Source organism: Salmo salar, chromosome ssa15, assembly GCF_905237065.1.
Source record: "Salmo salar chromosome ssa15, Ssal_v3.1, whole genome shotgun sequence".
Taxonomy (NCBI): Eukaryota; Metazoa; Chordata; class Actinopteri; order Salmoniformes; family Salmonidae; genus Salmo; species Salmo salar.
Window position 1 is genome coordinate 48,243,118 of NC_059456.1, and position 19,066 is coordinate 48,262,183.

At 44.6% G+C, this 19,066-nt stretch overlaps 1 protein-coding gene across 2 annotated transcripts in view; it reads right to left on the reverse strand.

The window, feature by feature from the left end:
• Positions 1-242: 242 nt before the first annotated feature.
• The window catches only part of LOC106571665 (alpha-(1,6)-fucosyltransferase), a 150,578-nt gene continuing 131,754 nt past the window's right edge, over positions 243-19,066 (reverse strand). For both annotated transcript variants that reach the window (XM_014144979.2, XM_014144980.2), the window contains exons 7-10: positions 14,451-14,697; positions 11,835-12,011; positions 9,558-9,708; positions 243-1,743 (exon numbers count right to left, since the gene is read on the reverse strand). In XM_014144979.2, the coding sequence (XP_014000454.1) occupies positions 1,402-1,743; positions 9,558-9,708; positions 11,835-12,011; positions 14,451-14,697 (917 nt within the window). In that variant the 3' untranslated portion in view covers positions 243-1,401. The remainder of the gene's footprint in view (positions 1,744-9,557; positions 9,709-11,834; positions 12,012-14,450; positions 14,698-19,066) is intronic.

A 19,066-nucleotide genomic window follows, 5' to 3' on the forward strand; every position in this document is an offset into this window, starting at 1 on the left:
TAGGTCACCTGACTAGGAGGCCATCTTGATTTGGGACATCGACATTCCTGGTAGGTTCACATTGAACAATAAATATCAACCTTTGTGGGAGTAGCAGTATCATCCATAACAACCTTCATAACACATTTATTCAACATCATTCAACATCGTTCATAAGGAGTTTTGGGGGGGTTTTGAGGGTAGAGGTGGAATCATTTTGGATTCCTTTTAATGTAGATGGAGTGGGACAACACAAGTGCCACTTAGTTTCTCAAGTTTATTCGATCAGTGGTTGTTATCAAAGAAAATGCCCCCAGAACATAAGCTATGACAAAGTTCTTCATCACGGTCGATTACAAACCTCTTATGACATAGCATTATCAATTTCAACATAGGCATCTCTTTTTTTCCCCCCTCATATATTTCCAACAGTAATGTTAGTAACAAACAAAAAAATACAACAAACAAACAGATGGACGTAGCGATGTCAAAAGGACATTAGCTCAGTGGAGTGCTTTGTTTGGTGAGCCTAAAGAGTGCTCCTGTGTGCACTGTAGTTCACCGTAGATCATTATAGGTCATCATAGTTCAAAGGTAATCATAGGTCACCATAGAGTATTATTGTTCAACATTGTTCACCATCATCAATCTTCACTATTGGTCACCATAGTTCACGTTTCATTGTTGTAAGTTCCTGCTAAGGGTCCAACTGTCACCACCAGTCTCATTGAGCACAACACAACTATTCAGTCAGAAATAAGGACATAAGGACGCCGCTCACTGATGACAGGCACCATGTCATGCCCCCTAAACAGACACACACACACACACGTTAAAATCACTTGTTAAAAAGCACATTAAAGGTGTTATAAAAGGAATTGCACATGAAAGACAAGATGTAGGACAGTGCCATTGGAGCGAAAGGAGAGGGGAGGAACGCAGTGAGTGAATATGGCAAGAGGAAGATACAAGATACAGTACATTTAATGAACACAGGAGAGAAAAAAATAAGGCAAGAATAGAATTAAAACCACCAAAATAATTGAATAAAAATGAAAACAAGTTTTTTTCTTCCAGTTTATAATAGTTTTTCAGCCCTTGATCCAAGGCTCGACCCGATTGGCTAGTTCCATTCCCAGTCCACGTTGTCGGCTACGGGCGTTTAATTGTTTTCAGGTTCGTTTGAAATCAATGTTTGATTGATACTTTTCTTCATAATCTGTGTGCACAGGGACGATGTAGTGCCAGCTGCAAGATTCCATAATTTACAGACCCCCCACACACACACACACACACACACACACACACACACACACTCTCAGTGCAGCCTAAACACTACCATCTTTTTCCCCTCTTTCCCCCTGTTCTATCACTGATTCAAAGTCTCTTTCTCTATTTTATTTTCATCTTTCCCTTTCTTCTTCACTTCTGTTGGGAGTTTGAGAGCAGCTTGTCTGCCTCGGGGTACGTGGGGTACTTCACGGTCTCGATCTTCTCCTTGACTTTGTAGGATGGGTAGAGGCCGGTGCGGCCCATTTTACGGTTGACCCCTTTCGAGTAGCCATCCCAGTGGTTCCCCGCCACGCCGATGACGTCACCGGGCTCCAGGGGTATGTCTTCGGGGCTACGGGGGTGGTGGGGGTAGATGGCGATCTGGTTGTGGGCGTTCTGGCCCCCGAAGTAGTAGATGTCGTCTAGTGAGTGGAAGAAGGAGGAGGCATCCGGGTGCAGTGTCTGCATGATCTCGTAGGCCACGCGGCACACCTGGAACCAGAAAGAAGAGATACAGGAGGTATAAACAGGAAGTAGAGCTACAGAAAATAGTAAGTAGAGATACAGGAAACAGGAAGTACAGTTCCTTCAGAAAGTATTCATACCCCATCACTTTTTTCCAATTTTTGTTGTGTTATCAAATCAAATCAAATTGTATTGGTCACATACACATGGTTAGCAGATGTTAATGTGAGTGTAGCGAAATGCTTCTGCTTCTAGTTCCGACAGTGCAGTAATATCTAACAAATTCACAACGACTACCTTATACAAACAAATGTAAGGGGATGGAATAAGAATATGTACATAAAAATATATGGATGTACGATGGCCGTGTGGCATAGGCAAGATGCAATAGATGGTATACAATACAGTATATACATATGAGATGAGTAATGTAGGATATGTAAACATTATTAAAAAGAGGCATTATTTAAAGTGACTAGTGATACCTTTTATTAAATCCATTAAATCCATAAAGTGGCCAGTAATTTGAGTCTGTATGCTGGCAGCAGCCTCTCTATGTTAGTGATGGCTGTATAACAGTCTGATGGCCTTGAGATAGAAGCTGTTTTTCAGTCTCTCGGTCCCTGCTTTGATGTACCTGTACTGACCTTGCCTTCGTGGATGATAGCGGGGTGAACAGGCAGTGGCTCGGTTGGTTGTTGTCCTTGATGATCTTTTTGGCCTTCCTGTGACATCGGGTGCTGTAGGTGTCCTGCGTTGTGCAGACTGCACTACCCTCTGGAGAACCTGCGGTTGAGGGTGGTGCAGTTGCCGTACAAGGCTGTGATATAGCCCGACTGGATGCTGTCGATTGTGCATCTGTAAAAGTTTGTGAGGGTTTTAGGTAACAAGACAAATTTCTTCAGCCTCCTGACATTGAAGAGGCGCTGTTGCGCCTTCTTCACCACGCTTTCTGTGTGGGTGGACCATTTCAGTTTGTCCGTGATGTGTACGCCAAGGAACTTTCCGCCTTCTCCACTACTGTCCCGTCAATGTGGATAGGGGGGTGCTTCCTCTGCTGTTTCCTGAAGTCCATGATCATCTCCTTTGTTTTGTTGACGTTGAGTGAGAGGTTATTTTCATGACACCACACTCCGAGGGCCCTCACCTTCTCCCTGTAGGCTGTCTCGTCGTTGTTGGTAATCAAGCCTATCACTGTAGTGTCGTCTGCAAACTTGATGATTGAGTTGGAGACGTGCATGGCCACGCAGTCATGGGTGAACTGGGAGTACAGGAGAGGGCTGAGAAAGCACCCTTGTGGGGCCCCACTGTTGAGGATCAGCAGGGTGGAGATGTTGTTTCCTACCTTCACCACCTGGGGCGGCCCGTCAGAAAGTCCAGGATCCAGTTGCACAGGACGGGGTCAAAACCCCGGGTCTCAATCTTAATGATGAGTTTGGAGGGTTCTATGGTGTTGAATGCTGAGCTGTAGTCACTGATCAGCATTCTTACATAAGTATTCCTCTTGTCCAGAGAGGATAGGTCAGTGTGCAGTGTGATGGCGATTGCATCGTCTGTGAACCTATTGGGGCGGTAAGCAAATTGGAGTGGGTCTAGTGTATCAGATAGGGTGGAGGTGATATGATCCTTGACTAGTCTCTCAAAGCACTTCATGATGACAGAAGTGAGTGCTATGGGGCGATAGTCATTTAGTTCAGTTACCTTAGCATTCTTAGGAACAGGAACAATGGTGGCCATCTTGAAGCATGTGGGGAGAGCAGACTGGGATAGGGATTGAATATGTCCATAAACACACCAGCCAGCTGGTCTGCGCATGCTCTGAGGATGCGGCTAGTGAAGACAGGGCTAGTGTCTGTAGACCCTGCCACATACGTCTCATGTTTGAGCCATTGAATTGCAACTCTACTTTGTCTCTATACTGACCCTTTTCTTCTTTGATTGCCTGTGGCAGTTTGAATTCGGTCATGTTTCCAGTCGCCTTAATAATTAAATGCAGTGGTTTGCGCTTTCAGTTTTGTGCGAATGCTGCCATCAATCCACGGTTTCTGGTTATGGAAGGTTTTAATAGTCACAGTGGGTACAACATGTTCTATGCACTTCCTTATAAACAAATACGTCAATGTTATTGTCTGAGGCTACCTGGAACATATCCCAGTCCATGTGATCATAGCAATTTTGAAGTGTGGAATCCGATTGGTCAGACCAGCATTGGATAGACCTAAGCAAAGGCGCTTCCTGTTTTAGTTCCTGCCTATAGGAAGGGAGCAACAAGATAGAGTTATGGTCAGATTTGCTGAAGGGAGGGCCGGGGGGCCTTGTATGCATTGTGGAAGTTAGAGTAGCAGTGGTCCAGTGTTTTGCTCGAGCGGGTACTACATTTTTTTTATTTGACCTTTATTTAACTAGGCAGGTCTGTTAAGAACAAATTCTTATTTTCAATGACGGCCTAGGAACAGTGGGTTAACTGCCTTGTTCAGGGGCAGAACGACAGATTTGTACCTTGTCAGCTCGGGGATTCGAACTTGCAACCTTTCGATCACTAGTCCAATACTCTAACCACTAGGCTACCCTAGTGGTTACAGCTACCCACAATCAATGTGCTGGTAGAATTTAGGGATCCTTGTTCTCAAATTAGCTTTACTAAAATCCCCAGCTACAATAAATGCATCCTCACGATATATGGTTTCCAGTTTACATAGAGTCCAGTGAAGTTCTTTCAGGACCGTCGAGGTATCTGCTTGGGGGGGCTGTGACTATAATCGAAGAGAATTCTCTTGGGAGATAACGCGGTCATCATTTGATTGTAAAGAATTCTTGGTCAGGTGAACAAAAGGACTTGAGTTCCTGTATGCTGTTATGATTACACCATGAGTTGTTAATCATGAGGCATACTCCCCCGCCCTTCTTACCAGAGAGATGTTTGTCGTCGCGATGCATGAAGAAACCCGGTGGCTGTACCGACTCTGACAATATATCCCGAGTGAGCTATGTTTCCGTGAAACAGAGCATGTTACAATCTCTGATGTCTCTTTGGAAGGCAACTCGTGCCCTAATTTCGTCCAACTTGTTGTGTAGACACTGGACATTGGCGAGTAATAACCTCGAAAGCGGTGGATGGTTGCTCGCCTTCTAAGTCTGACCAGGAGGCCGCTCCGTCTGCCTCTCCTGCGGCGACAACGTTGTTTTGGGTCGGCCTCTTGGGATTAGATCCAATGTCCAGGGTGGAGGTCCGAACAAAGGATCCACTTCGGGAAAGTCGTATTGACTCGCTCTTATATCCAATAGTTTTTCCCGGCTGTATGTAATAACATTTAAGATTTTCTGGGCTAACAATGTAAGAAATAATACATAAAAAGACAAATTACTGCATCGTTTCCTATGGACTTGAAGCGAGGCAACCATCTCTATCGGCCCCGCCCACACACAATACCCCATCGTGTCAAAGTGGAAAAATGAAAAGCTGAAATGTCTTGAGTCAATGAGTATTCAAGTATTCTTAACTCAGTTGATGGAGAGGAAGGAAACCACTCTGTGATTTCATCATGAGTCCCATGGTGACTTTAAAAAAGTTTAAACCCCTAAGGTCAATTTCCGCGCCCCCACGGATATCGAATTAGCATAATAAATACATTTCATAAAAATATGCATTGGAGGCGTATCGATCCACTCCATATGTCGCACTTCCACATCTGCGGTGAAAGGTGACATATCTAGAGTGGTGTTTGTCAGACCATGAGACATCCCAAAAATCGGTCTTCTCACAAAACCGTCTGTTGCGTCAGAAACGGCTTGGCCTACAAACTCGATGGAAAGATGAGACTCTCACAAACACGATAGTGTTATCCGTTTTGCTCTACGACCCCCACAAGTGTCTTGGGACTTGTCTGAAATCGGTACAGCCGATCTGCCAACTTCTGTCTGTAGCGTCCGAACACTAATATGACCCTTCTGTGGTAAGGTGAGACTCTCACGAACACATGCGTGTTGGTTGTTTGATCTAGGACGCCCACAGTGCTCACAAGATTCGTCTGAAGGTCCCCTGTTACCGGTTGAAAAACAATGAATGGAAGTATATATGGAGACTGTTTAGTGACAAAAATAAGGGGTTAAATACGTGTAAAAAAAGAAAATGTTTCCTGATTTTTTTTATATCTCTCAGATATAGGACAGAGAGAGAGACTGTTGTTCCATGTAGTTAATCTTTTATTCAATGCATTTATATAGGCTAATAGCATTAAGGCCTAATAAAATCTTTAATCAAATCTTTTTTTTAACCTCTTTTTTATCTCAAGGTGTCTGTCTTTCAAAGATAATTCGTAAAAATGCAAATAACTTCACAGATCTTCATTGTAAAGGGTTTAAACACTGTTTCCCATGCTTCTTCAATGAACCATAAACAATTAATGAACATGCACCTGTGGAACGGTCGTTAAGACACAAACAGCTTACAGACGGTAGGCAATTAAGGTCACAGTTATGAAAACTTAGAACACTAAAAGAGGCCTTTCTACTGACTGTGAAAAACACCAAAAGAAAGATGCCCAGGGTCCCTGCTCATCTGTGTGAACGTGCCTTAGGCATGCTGCAAGGAGGCATGAGAAATGCAGATGTGGCCAGCGCAATAAATTGCAATGTCCGTACTACGAGACGCCTAAGACAGCGCTACATGGAGACAGGATGGACAGCTGATCGTCCTCGCAGTGGCAGACCACGTGTAACAACACCTGCACAGGATCGGTACATCCAAACATCACACCTGCGGGACAGGTACAGGATGGCAACAACAACTGCCCGAGTTACACCAGGAATGCACAATCCCTCCATCAGTGCTCAGACTGTCCGCAATAGGCTGACAGAGGCTGGACTGAGGGCTTGTAGGCCTGTTGTAAGGCAGGTCCTCACCAGACATCACCGGCAACAACATCGCCTATGGGCACAAACCCACCGTCGCTGGACCAGACATGACTGGCAAAAAGTGCTCTTCACTGACGAGTCGCAGGCAATCTCAACGCTGTGCGTTACAGGGTAGACATCCTCCTCCCTCCTGTGGTACCCTTCCCTCCAGCATGACAATGCCACGAGCCATACTGCTCGTTCTGTGCATTATTTCCTGCAAGACAGGAATGTCAGTGTTCTGCCATGGCCAACAAATAGCACGGATCTCAATCCCATTGAGCACGTCTGGGATCTGTTGGATCGGAGGGTGAGGGCTAGGGCCATTCCCCCCAGAAATGTCCTGGAACTTGCCGGCACCTTGGTGGAAGAGTGGGGTAACAATCTCACAGCAAGAACTGGCAAATCTGGTGCAGTCCATGAGGAGGAGATGCACTGCAGGACTTAATGCAGCTGGTGGCCACACCAGATACTGACTGTTACTTTTGATTTTGACCCCCCCTTTGTTCAGTGACACATTATTCCATTTCTGTTAGTCACATGTCTGTGGAACTTGTTCCGTTTATGTTTAAGCAAAAAAACTGAAATACAGAAGTATTCGGACCCTTTGCTATAAGACTCGAAATTGAGCTCAGGAGCATCCTGTTTCCATTGATCATCCTTGAGATGTTTTCTAGAACTTTATTGGAGTCTACCTGTGGTAAATTCAATTGATTGGACATGATTTGGAAAGGTACACAACTGTCTATATAAGGTTCCACAGTTGGCAGTGCTTGTCAGAGCAAAAACCAAGCCATGAGGTTGGTTTTTGTCCGTAGAGCTCTGAGACGTAGAGCTCTGAGACAGGATTGTGTCAAGGCACAGATCTGGGGAAGGGTAACAAAACATTTCTGCAGCATTGAATGTCCCCAAGAACACAGTGGCCTCCATCATTCGTAAATGGAAGAAGTCTGGAACCACCAAGACACTTCCTAGTGCTGGCCACCCGGCCAAACTCTGCTTGGAGTTTGCCAAAAGCCACCTAAAGGACTCTCAGACCACGAGAAACAAGATTCTCTGGTCTGATGAAACCAAGATTGAAATATTTGGCCTGAATGCCAAGTGTCACATCTGGAGGAAACCTGGCACCATTCCTACGGTGAAGCATGGTGGTGGCAGCATCACGCTGCTGGGGATGTTTTTCAGCTGCAGGGACTAGGAGACTAGTCAGGATGGAGGGAAAGATGAACAGAGAAAAGTACAGAGAGATTCTTGATAAAGACCTGCTCCAGAGCGCTCAGGAACTCAGACTGGGGCGAAGGGTCACCTTCCAACAGGATAATGACCCCAAGCACACAGCCAAGACAAGTAAATGCAGGAGTGGCTTCAGGACAATTCTCTGAATGTCCTTGAGTGGCCCAGCCAGAGCCTGGACTTGAACCCGATCGAACATCCCTGGAGAGACCTGAAAATAGCTGTGCATCGACGCTCCCCATCCAACCTGACAGAGCCTGAGAGGATCTGCAGAGAAGAATGGGAGAAACTCTCCAAATCAAATCAAAGTGTATTTGTCACGTGCACCGAATACAACAGTGAAATGCTTACTTACAGGCTCTAACCAACAGTGCAAAAAAGGTATTAGGTGAACAATAGGTAAGTAAAGTAATAAAAACAACAGTAAAAAAACATTGAAAAATAACAATAGCGAGGCTACATACAGACACAGGTTAGTCAGGCTGATTGAGGTAGTATGTACATATAGATATGGTTAAAGTGACTATGCATATATGATGAACAGAGAGTAGCAGTAGCGTAAAAGAGGGGTTGGCGGGTGGCGGGACACAATGCAGATAGCCCGGTTAGCCATTGTGCAAATACAGGTGTGCCAAGCCTGTAGCATCATACCCAAGAAGACTCAAGGCTGTAATCACTGCCAAAGGTGCTTCAACAAAGTACTGAGTAAAGGGTCTGAATACTTATGTAAATGTAATATTTCAGTTCTGTATTTTTTATAAATTTGCTCACATTTCTTAAAACCTGCATTTGCTTTGTCATTATGAGGTTGTGTGTAGATTGATGAGGGATAAAAACAATTTAATCAATTTTAGAATAAGGCAGTAACGTAACAAAATGTTGAAATAGTCAAGGGGTCTGAATACTTTCCGAATGCACTGTACATTATGTGGACTTGACTATTTAGATTTGTTCAGATGAAAAAGTTGCCTGGTCCCAGATCTATTTGTTGTCTTGCCATCTCCTATGGTCATTGTTTAACATGACAATGACAGTAGGAGTAGGCTATTCAGGTTTGTAACCGTATAGATCAGTGAATAATATACCTTATACTCCCATAAAGGGTGTTGTGTTGGCTATGGCAGGGGTTCTCAAACCTTTTGGGACCCCCTCATAATCATTAAAATAGCATACAAGGAGTTTTACTATGACTTCAGTGCATGGCTGTAAGAATCAAGTCTCGGGCCCTGGGAAGGAACATTTTAAAGGCTCGCCTCGTTGCATCGAAGAGAATGAATTCAGTTTTCAAGCTAATTTCCTGCGAGTTTACTCACTCTACCATGAGGCAGAGAGAAAACGTTGCAGTTTTAAAGATTCAATTACAGTGCGTTTATGTACAAAAAAACATATAATTTTGAGGGATTTTAAGAAGGATTGAGTTGAAAAATGTAGAATTGGTGGAGTACTGAGGATACCAATATCCCTGGGTGCCTCCCAGGCCCATGTTGCACATGATTAAGAATATAAATTGCACATTAATAATATTACATTGTATTGTATTACACCCTCTAAACATATTCCACAGATCCCTTGGCCATAATTTGTTTAATCTGTTACTGTTAGTAATATTCATAAAAATAATATAACTTTTTTTTTTTTTTGCTTTAGCCAAGGACACCCCGTAGTACTTTCGCAGACACCCCACTTTGAGAACCCCTGGGATGTGGTACACCTACCTGTGAGGAGAAGGTGCAGACCAGAAAGTCGGTCTGGGACAGGAAGTGTATGTCTAGGATGACTCCTCTAAGAGAGTTCTCGGTGTAGCGGTTGTGCAGGCCGGCTGACCACGAGATGGAGTTATCACTGATGAACTCATAGTCAGGGTACCTGTAGGACATACACACTATTACCCACATGGGCTTCTACATACAAACAAAAACACAATGGCCGTGTCTGAATACCCGTACCTGCGTTGTAAATAGTAGGCATTCTGGGTATGCGAAAACATTTTGTTTTATGTGAAATTTAGAAATTTAAGTATGCTTTGAATGCCAGGATGTCATACTCATGTAGACTTTTCATCTAGTAGAATTCGCTGCAAACTATCGAGGAGGAGAGTCATCTTTTCAGACCCACGTGTGTTTGACAACAACTGATCATCAGCTGATAATTAGGGGATTTGCTACCAAAAAGGTTGATAGTTGTTGCTTACTGCATTCATTTTAATGAAACAGTATGTTTTATCTAGTACGATTAGTATACACTATGCAGTTTTAGTAAGTAGTAGTCAAGAAAGATTTCGGAAACGGCCAATCAGCCACAGTGTTTTGGTCACTGCTCGGGTGTTTACTTGTTTGTATGTTCCCTTATGGATCGCAACAAAATGTGGATTTCACCCAGAACGGCTAACGAATATTAGGGACATATTACCAGCTGGTTTTTGTCCTGAAATTCTGTTATCATCCAACGATATACTACTGAAGACTACCCCAATTTCGAGTCGGATTTCAAACCGAGGTTATGGGACTGTGGGACAGAGACACAGGAGCTGGGACTCTAGTGCCTTTCAGAAGGTGAGGACTCCGTGCCCCTTGTCCAGCATCTCCCTCTCCAATGTGCGTTCACTCGCCAACAAATCCGACGAGCTACAACTTCTGATGATGAGAAAAAAAGGACTTCTCTCTCACCTCTGCTTTCTTTTTTATGGTTAAATGCCTCAATTCCCGACACCGTTGTGGATCTAGCCGGCTTCCAGCTGAACTGGGCTGATCCCGGAGCAGTCCAGTAAATCCAAAGATGATGTGTGTTTCACTATTCTGTCTAAAGCATGCTTTCCAGAGTCTACATCACGCCGAGCACCTGTGTGCACACACATCACAACAGCTGCAGGCTGATCAGATCACAGAGGTGGAAAGGAAATACCCGGATTCTACTTTGACCATCATGGGGGATTTTAACCACACCAGCAACTTCCCAGCTACAAACAAATGGTGAAATGTTCAACAAGCCAATAACAAATTCTGGACAATGTTTTCAGCAATATTAAAGGGGCATACCACACTGTCCCCCACGCTCCTCTGGGCAACTCAGACCATGTGATGCTACACCTCATCCCCGCATACAGACAGAAACTGAAAACTGCCAAACCTGTCAAACATACGGTGCGGAAATGGACTGAAGAAGCCATTGGGGAGTTAAAGGACTGCCTAGACACCACGGATTGGAACATATTCAAGGACAACAATGCCAACATACACGACTACACAGACACATCCTACATCAGTGTATGTGAGGAGAATTGCATACCATGAAATACCTTTCTATCACACAGCAACGATAAGCCATGGGTCACTGGTGAGCTTAGGGCTCTCTGCAGTGCCAAAGAGGAAGCCCACAGGGCTCTCCTTTCTTCCAAAGAGGAAGACCACACGAGCAAGACCAGGGACCTCTATAGAGAGGCCAAGAAAGATATACACTCAGGAATTAGGGCAGCCAAACAGCAGTACAAAGACAGGCTAAAGCAACAGTTCTCCAGCCACGACTGTCTGTCTGGAGAGGACTGAAAACCATTACCAACTTCAAACCTAAAGGTCCCCGACTGCAGACGACCCCTCACTGCCTCACAAAGGCCCCTCAATCACCAAAACAATATGCTCCTCCACCTACCCCTCCTTGCGACTTCACCCATGACCAAAACTTCCCACTACTTGAAAAGTTTCTTCCTTCCCGGGCTGTGGCCCTCACCAACCGGTCATCTGGCCAATAGAGATTAATGGACTTGATTCTTGATGGATTCTGATTCTGACAAACACACACACACACACACGCAAACGCTACACACCACTCCCTGTCCCTATTGGTTGGCCCTGCTTGCTCTTTGTGTGGTGAGTTCATTTCACTGGTTCACTGCTCGTCTGAGCTGGATTCCTTATAGGAGCTGAGGCACCACACACACACACACACACACACACACACACCGAAACTTCATTATAAGGGAATTGTTTGTCACTCACTTCGTCTTAGCCTCTTGCAGTAGTGAGGGGTCATCTGTTGCCAGGTAGACTCGTTTCTTGTCCACGTGGATACGTCTGGCCATGTGTTGGAACTGTTCCTCCACATGCACCATGTACTCCTCTATAGGGTGGAACGCAGCCTCCGTCCCCACCTTATCTGTCCGCCGAACATGGACCCTACAGGGACAGAGACGGGGGTGGTGGGAGGGAGCGAGAGAGAGAGAGAAATACTTTCAGTCAATACGTTCACTATCAGCTACTTCATACTGTACTTCATTTGGCAGCATCTTTGTGCCCTTGATCAGAGCGAGAGAGAGAGAGAGAGACAGAGAGAGAGAGCAAGAGAGAGAAAGAGAGAGATACCCAGTGGCACAATGTAGGAGTAATGACAGAAAACTAAAGTCAGAAAGAAAGGGGGATTGAACGGGAGAAAGAAGCGAACGGACGAATAATAGACCAGTGCTGCAAGTGTTTGTGAAACTGAGTGCTTTCTTTGTTTAATCGCTCGTAACACAACAAAGCCAGCATCTATGGTTTGGAGGGAGAGAATAAAGAAGGTAGAGACAAAGGGAATAAGAGAGAGAGAGAGAAAGAGAGCAGAGAGAAAAGAGCGAGAGAGAGAAAGAGCGAGAGAGAGAGAGAGAGCGAGAGAGAGCGAATGAATGAGAAATCGAAGGAAGGAGATAATAAACAGTGTGTCTAATTACCAGAACTGGCCTGAGATCAGTCAGCCCAGTCCTCGGGATGCTCACTGAAGCAACAAACACCTTTATTTACCCTAACACACTCCTGGATCAGAGAGAATAGAGGGAACGAGAGATTAAGAGAGAGAGAGGGATGGAGAGGAGTAGAGTGGGGGAGGGATTCTCCACAGGTGCACGTTAGGCTGAAAGTGAACATCTTTGTTTCCCTACATCTATTTAACTCTCTCTCTCTCTCTCTGTTCATATCTTCATATTCACTCCCATGATCTCTCACTCTCTCCTTCCATCTCTCTCTATCTGATCTGAAGAGACTTGATTATAAGTGGGACTCTTGACTACGAGCCTCTCCATTCTCTGCTTCTCTCTGCCATGGTCTCTGTCTGTACTTCTCCCGCTCTCTCTCTCCTTTCATCTCTCCTCCTGTTTTGTTCCTCCTCTCGTTCTCTCCTCTTTCCCTCCCTTCATCCCGCCGCCCGTTCCTTGGCAGACGATACGGCCGTGCCTGGGCGCTTAGTGCCAGACGGAGTGCAAGTAATCAATCCCCCCATCCCTCCCTCCCTCCTTCTCCACTCCCCCTCCTCTCTGGCTGTCTCCACTGCTTGTGAGATGCTGAGCTGGGGCTGGGGTTGTGCTGACGACTGCATTTAGATGCTTTAGTCTGGTTTGTTGCAGGCCTACTGAGGGTAGAGGCTCTGCTGCTACAGCATTGCTTTTCACAGGAGCGTGGGGATGCAGGAAGACGGCTGACTCCCACGTCGTCTCGTGTCCTCGGAGATACCTCATACGGTCCCTCCCCTCCGAAGCCCCTCTCGCATTCCTCCTCTAGCCCCTTTCACTCACTCACTCACTCACTCACTCACTCACTCACTCACTCACTCACTCACTCACTCACTCACTCACTCACTCACTCACTCACTCACTCACTCACTCACTCACTCACTCACTCACTCACTCACCTCAGTTTCATGCTCTCCCCCCACACCCCACTCCCTATCTTCCTTTTCCCCAACTAAACACCAATCCTACCCAACTGCTCCCCTACCCATTTCTCCTCCCCCCCCTCTATCTCCCCCAAGTACTCAGGCACTTTATTATATTATCAGATGGAAGCAGAAAGAGAAAAGGAGCAGAGGAAACTTTCTTTCCAACCAGCACTTTATTTCAATAGGCTCCCCAGTGACAGGGGGGGGGGATGGAGGGAGCAAGTGAGGAGAGAGGAGAAGACAAAGCAATAGAGATGGGAGAGACAATGATGGGAAATAGGGAAAGCGATATGGGGGAAATAGAGAAAGAGGTGAGTGAAATAAATGAGATAAAGACAAAAAGAGGAGCAGGTGAAAGAATGGATAGAGGTGCAGAAAACATGAGAGAGAGAACGTTTGATTGGGAAAGAAAGGAGGATGATTCATCGAGTCAACAGAGGAGAGGAAGAATGCAAGAGGGTTGAGAGAAAAAGCTAGCAGCAGAAGAAACTGAGAAAGAAGTAGGCCAGATAGAGGTAAAGGTGAAGAGACAGACAGACAGACAGACAGACAGACAGACAGACAGACAGACAGACAGACAGACAGACAGACAGACAGACAGACAGACAGACAGACAGACAGACAGACCCTAACCAACAATTCAGTAAAAAATATATAAAAAAATAAGATTAAGAAATAAAAGTAACAAATAATTAAGGAGCAGCAGTAAAATAACAACAGCGGGGCTATATACATGGGTACCGGCACAGAGCCAATGTGCGGGGGCAGCGGTTAGTCGAGGTAATTGAGGTAATATGTACATGTAGGTAGAGTTATTAAAGTGACTATTCGATCTACCCTATGATGGGGTGTTTGAAACCCAGCTTGACCCAGGTTGGGTGTCGTGTGTGTGTGTGTGTGTTAATGCGTACGTGCATGCATCCACCTACCCTATGATGGGGTGCTTGAAACCCAGCTTGGCTGTGGTGTCTGCAATCTCCTTCTCCAGCCAGGCCTGAGGACGCACCAGGTACTTAACGAACTGAGACACCCACCACACAGACGGGTCACCATGGAGACGGTGTAGACGCTGGGCTAGGTCTTCCGGGATGGACAGGGGCAGGTACGGGGGGCGGGGTTGTAGGCTGTCCACGATGGGTAACTCTACCACCTGGATGTCCTTGTCATGGGCCTCACCTACAGAGACAGAGGGGGGAAGAGTTACAGGGGAGCTGCACAGCCACACTGGTTACGCCCTGGGTTAATTGACATGAGTTAGGAGCGACTCGCGCTCTGCATCTCACATCTGGTGTAGCAGGCCAGTTAGGCAGCATCTGTAACAGAGTGGATTTTGTCCATCCCTCACTAGAAGCGATCTAGCAACCTTCTGCTGCCAACAACACTTTGCACCGAGCAGCGTTACCTGTCACCCCACAAAGGCTATAGGAGAGCAACTACTTCTAGGTATCTGAGCAGGTGATGTCGTCTGATGGACGCTAGTCTATTGCACACATAGCTAACTAGCTAGCAATTCCACATTGGCTACACTCACCCTTCTTTGACCCAACTGGCCTCCTCTTGGGTCCTATCCTTGGTTTATACAAATCTAAAAACAGATAGGTGAGAGTTGATATCCAAATAACTTTCTGCTGTATTACTTCTTCTACTCATCCAATGATGTCAGATCAGAGCAGATGAGGATGAGATGAGATTAGAGGAGGGAGCCATTCTATACTATTCTTTTTTTTTATAACTAAACCAAGATGAAACAACGGGCTGTGGTCTAAGTGGGAACAAATTAGTCTTAGTGGGCAGAACAAGCAAGGCGGTGGGCAGAGCCAAGCACGAGCTAGTGAGATCCTATTGGCTCGTTCCAGCATGCATTTGCATATTTCCGTTAGGGAACGCCTACTCTGTGAAGTCGTGTGTGCAATAATTCAATTCGCTTTTGCACTTCTTCTAAACAACACCTTTTTTTACAACTTTGGCCAAGGGTAACGTCCACTCTGTTTATAACATATTCTAGTTTTGGGAACAGAACATTTTATTGAGATCAAATGTTTAATCGGTGAGAAAATTTGCAGAATGTTGGCCAAAATCCATCGCGTTCCATCATCTCCCACTGCCAGCCACTGAGCTTCCTCTCACTACCATATTTGGAAAAGCCAAGCGGAAGCTTCACATTTATATATCCCGGTGAAATATCTGTCTCATTGTTCTATCTGTGACGCAGACTTAAATCCTCATTCATTTACAATCATTGGATTAGTGTAAACCTTGGCTAGACAGTTTCTTCCCACTCTGTACCATCTAACAGCTACAGTGAACAAGTGCACACTGTGGAGAAAAGGGTATGGAATGAACCGCAGCCAGAAAGATAGAGAGAGTGAAGGAAGTTAAAGAAGAAAAGCCATGGAAGGATAGAGAAGTTAGAGAAGACAGGAGAAAGCCATGGAAGGATAGAGAAGTTAGAGAAGACAGGAGAAAGCCATGGAAGGATAGAGAAGTTAGAGAAGACAGGAGAAAGCCATGGAAGGATAGAGAAGTTAGAGAAGACAGGAGAAAGCCATGGAAGGATAGAGAAGTTAGAGAAGACAGGAGAAAGCCATGGAAGGATAGAGAAGTTAGAGAAGACAGGAGAAAGCCATGGAAGGATAGAGAAGTTAGAGAAGACAGGAGAAAGCCATGGAAGGATAGAGAAGTTAGAGAAGACAGGAGAAAGCCATGGAAGGATAGAGAAGTTAGAGAAGACAGGAGAAAGCCATGGAAGGATAGAGAAGTTAGAGAAGACAGGAGAAAGTCATGCCCTTTCAAAACAACAATCCCAATTCTCTCTCTCGCTTTATCCCCACTGCATTCAGAGTGACAGCTGCCCTTTGGCTGTCCCTCTTTAAAGGGATAATCCACCCTAAAATTGAAATGTGACATGCTACGTCATCATGATAAGGTTCTCGTCACTGGAGATAACAAATGATCACATTTCATAACTCTTTTAAAACAATTACTTGCACTCCGGATCGTCAAATCAGCCAATAGATGGTATGGGCAAACTTGTCTAGAACACATCAGTCTATATAGTCACGACAAAGTATATATTTTGTTCAAATGTCTTCAAAGTGGACAGTGCACCATCAATGAATTTCATTTTTCATTCAACTACCATGATGCAAAGCAGTTTTCTCCTCTCGTCTCTCTGCATGCAGGCTCGCAGGGCCTATGCACATTTCCATAGCAACCTGACTCGCACAGCTTTGAGCTAGAAATGCGATCTCTATCAGGTTGAACATGGAGAATGTGTAACTCCTAAATTGATAGTGCAGTTTGTTTCAGGGATTTTACAACTAGCTAACTACTTCACATGCTGATATTGGCTTTGGTATTATTGTGTTAAATACATTTTCTAGCTTGCCAGCCAGCCTATCTAGAGAAAGCATTGCATTGTGGGTTCTACTCTGCAGATCTCCACAATTTTATTTACATGTTGCTTCCTAACTTATTATAACTACAAAATGCAAATGAAATTCCCAACGTATATTGTTCTCACGTATTAGTATTATTTAACAATGTAAATCATAGGAATTTGTAGTTTTAAGTGGAATATTCCTTTAAAAGCCAAGGTGAGCCAATCTACTTCCATGGTACTGGAACAGTGGCACCAGCTGTCCCCAGAGGGTGGCCTCTAGACGGGCATGGGACTGGCAGGGGCTCTGGGCACAGTGGGCAGAGAGGAGGGTTGAGCTGGGCTGATTAGGAAGGTCATCCTCTCTGGGTTCCTGATAGCCTTTCCACCTGGGAGAGTGGGTGTTAAGCCTCAGTACACAAAGGAGTGGCAAGGACACACACACACACTCGCGCACGCGTGCAAACACACATGGACACACACACACACTTTCGGTCTAATCTCATCTCGCCAGGAGGGATATGTCTGGCAGACAACCTCCATTCACACTCACATCCAGTCTGAAAACCAGAGGACATTTTTTAGAACATGCTTTTTTACAGTTTCAAAAATAAGCTTAGACTACAACTACTGATCTCTGTGAAGTTGCAACTACGGTGACTTGTTCCATTACAGTAAGCCTAATAACACTGCACACAGCTTTCATAACCCATTGTCAAACAAATGGCATAATTACTCATTAAAAATGGCCTTTCAAAGAAAGTGTAACTGGAATAAAAAAAATTATAATAATAACAACAGGGGAACACAAAAAGCAGGGTGTCGGTGCAAGGGCATGTGTACTCCATGAAGCGTGAGCTGAATATAAATTGGCAAAAGCATTAAATATTTAACAGAAAAAATATTTCCAAGCTTTCTCTTTGCTTATATATCATCATTGGCAGGTTTTGCAAAAGGGAGAGAGGGGACTAGGCATATTTTTTAGGCCTGCGATTCTTGGCACAACTGCACAGTTAAGCGCTCCTTCCCCCTCCCATAGCTTCCTAATTAGGACACAAAAAGTCTAAATTTTTACTCAACCTCCGCAATCTGCATGAATAAATTGATGCAGCAACAATTTAAGACATTTATTTCACTATTTGAGGCAGGAATGGAGAGAAAATGTAACCCATAATGCATTGTTCTATTGACCGCGATGTCAGTATCTTTGTTGATTGGCTCCTATGCTCTCACGTACACTTCCCTACAACACACACAGAAACCTAAGCACACACATGAACACAGGGACGCGAGTACAGTATTCACTTGTACACACAAGCACGCTCACACATGGAAACACACACACACACTCACATGCACACACATACACAAGAAAACGCGCACACACACACACACACACACACACACACACACACACACACACACACACACACACACACACACACACACACACACACACGTGTGTATAAGTGCCTCAGCTCCTATAAGGAATCCAGCTCAGATGAGCAGTGAACCAGTGAAATGAACTCACCACACAAAGAGCAAACAGGGCGAATCAATAAGGAGCATTAGAGCATGCAAGATGCAAAAACACAACAGGAAAAGCAAGAGAAAGAGAAAAACACAACAGGAAAAGCAAGAGAAAAAGAAAGCCCAAGGGAGAGGAGGGGGGGACAGAGAAAAAGATAGAACAAGGAAGCTGGAGAGGAAGTGTGAGAGAGAGGCAGAGAGGAAAAATGTAGCGAGCATACGGAGCCTTCAGAAAGTACGTTTCCACATTTGTTGTGTTACAAAGTGGGATTACAATGGATTTAACTGCCATTTTTTGTCAATTATCTACACAAAATGCTCTGTACAGTTGAAGTCGGAAGTTTGCATAAACCTTAGCCAAATACATTTAAACTTATTTTCACAATTCCTGACAATTATAATTCCAGTAAAAATACCCTGTCTTAGGTCAGTTGGATCACCACTTTATTTTAAAAATGTGAAATGTCAGAATAATAGTAGAGAGAATTATTTATTTCAGCTTTTATTTCTTTCATCACATTCTCAGTGGGTCAGAAGTTTACATATACTCAGTTAGTATTTGGTAGCATTGCGTTTAAATTGTTTAACTTGGGTCAAATGTTTCATGTAGCCTTCCACAAGCTTCCCACAATAAGT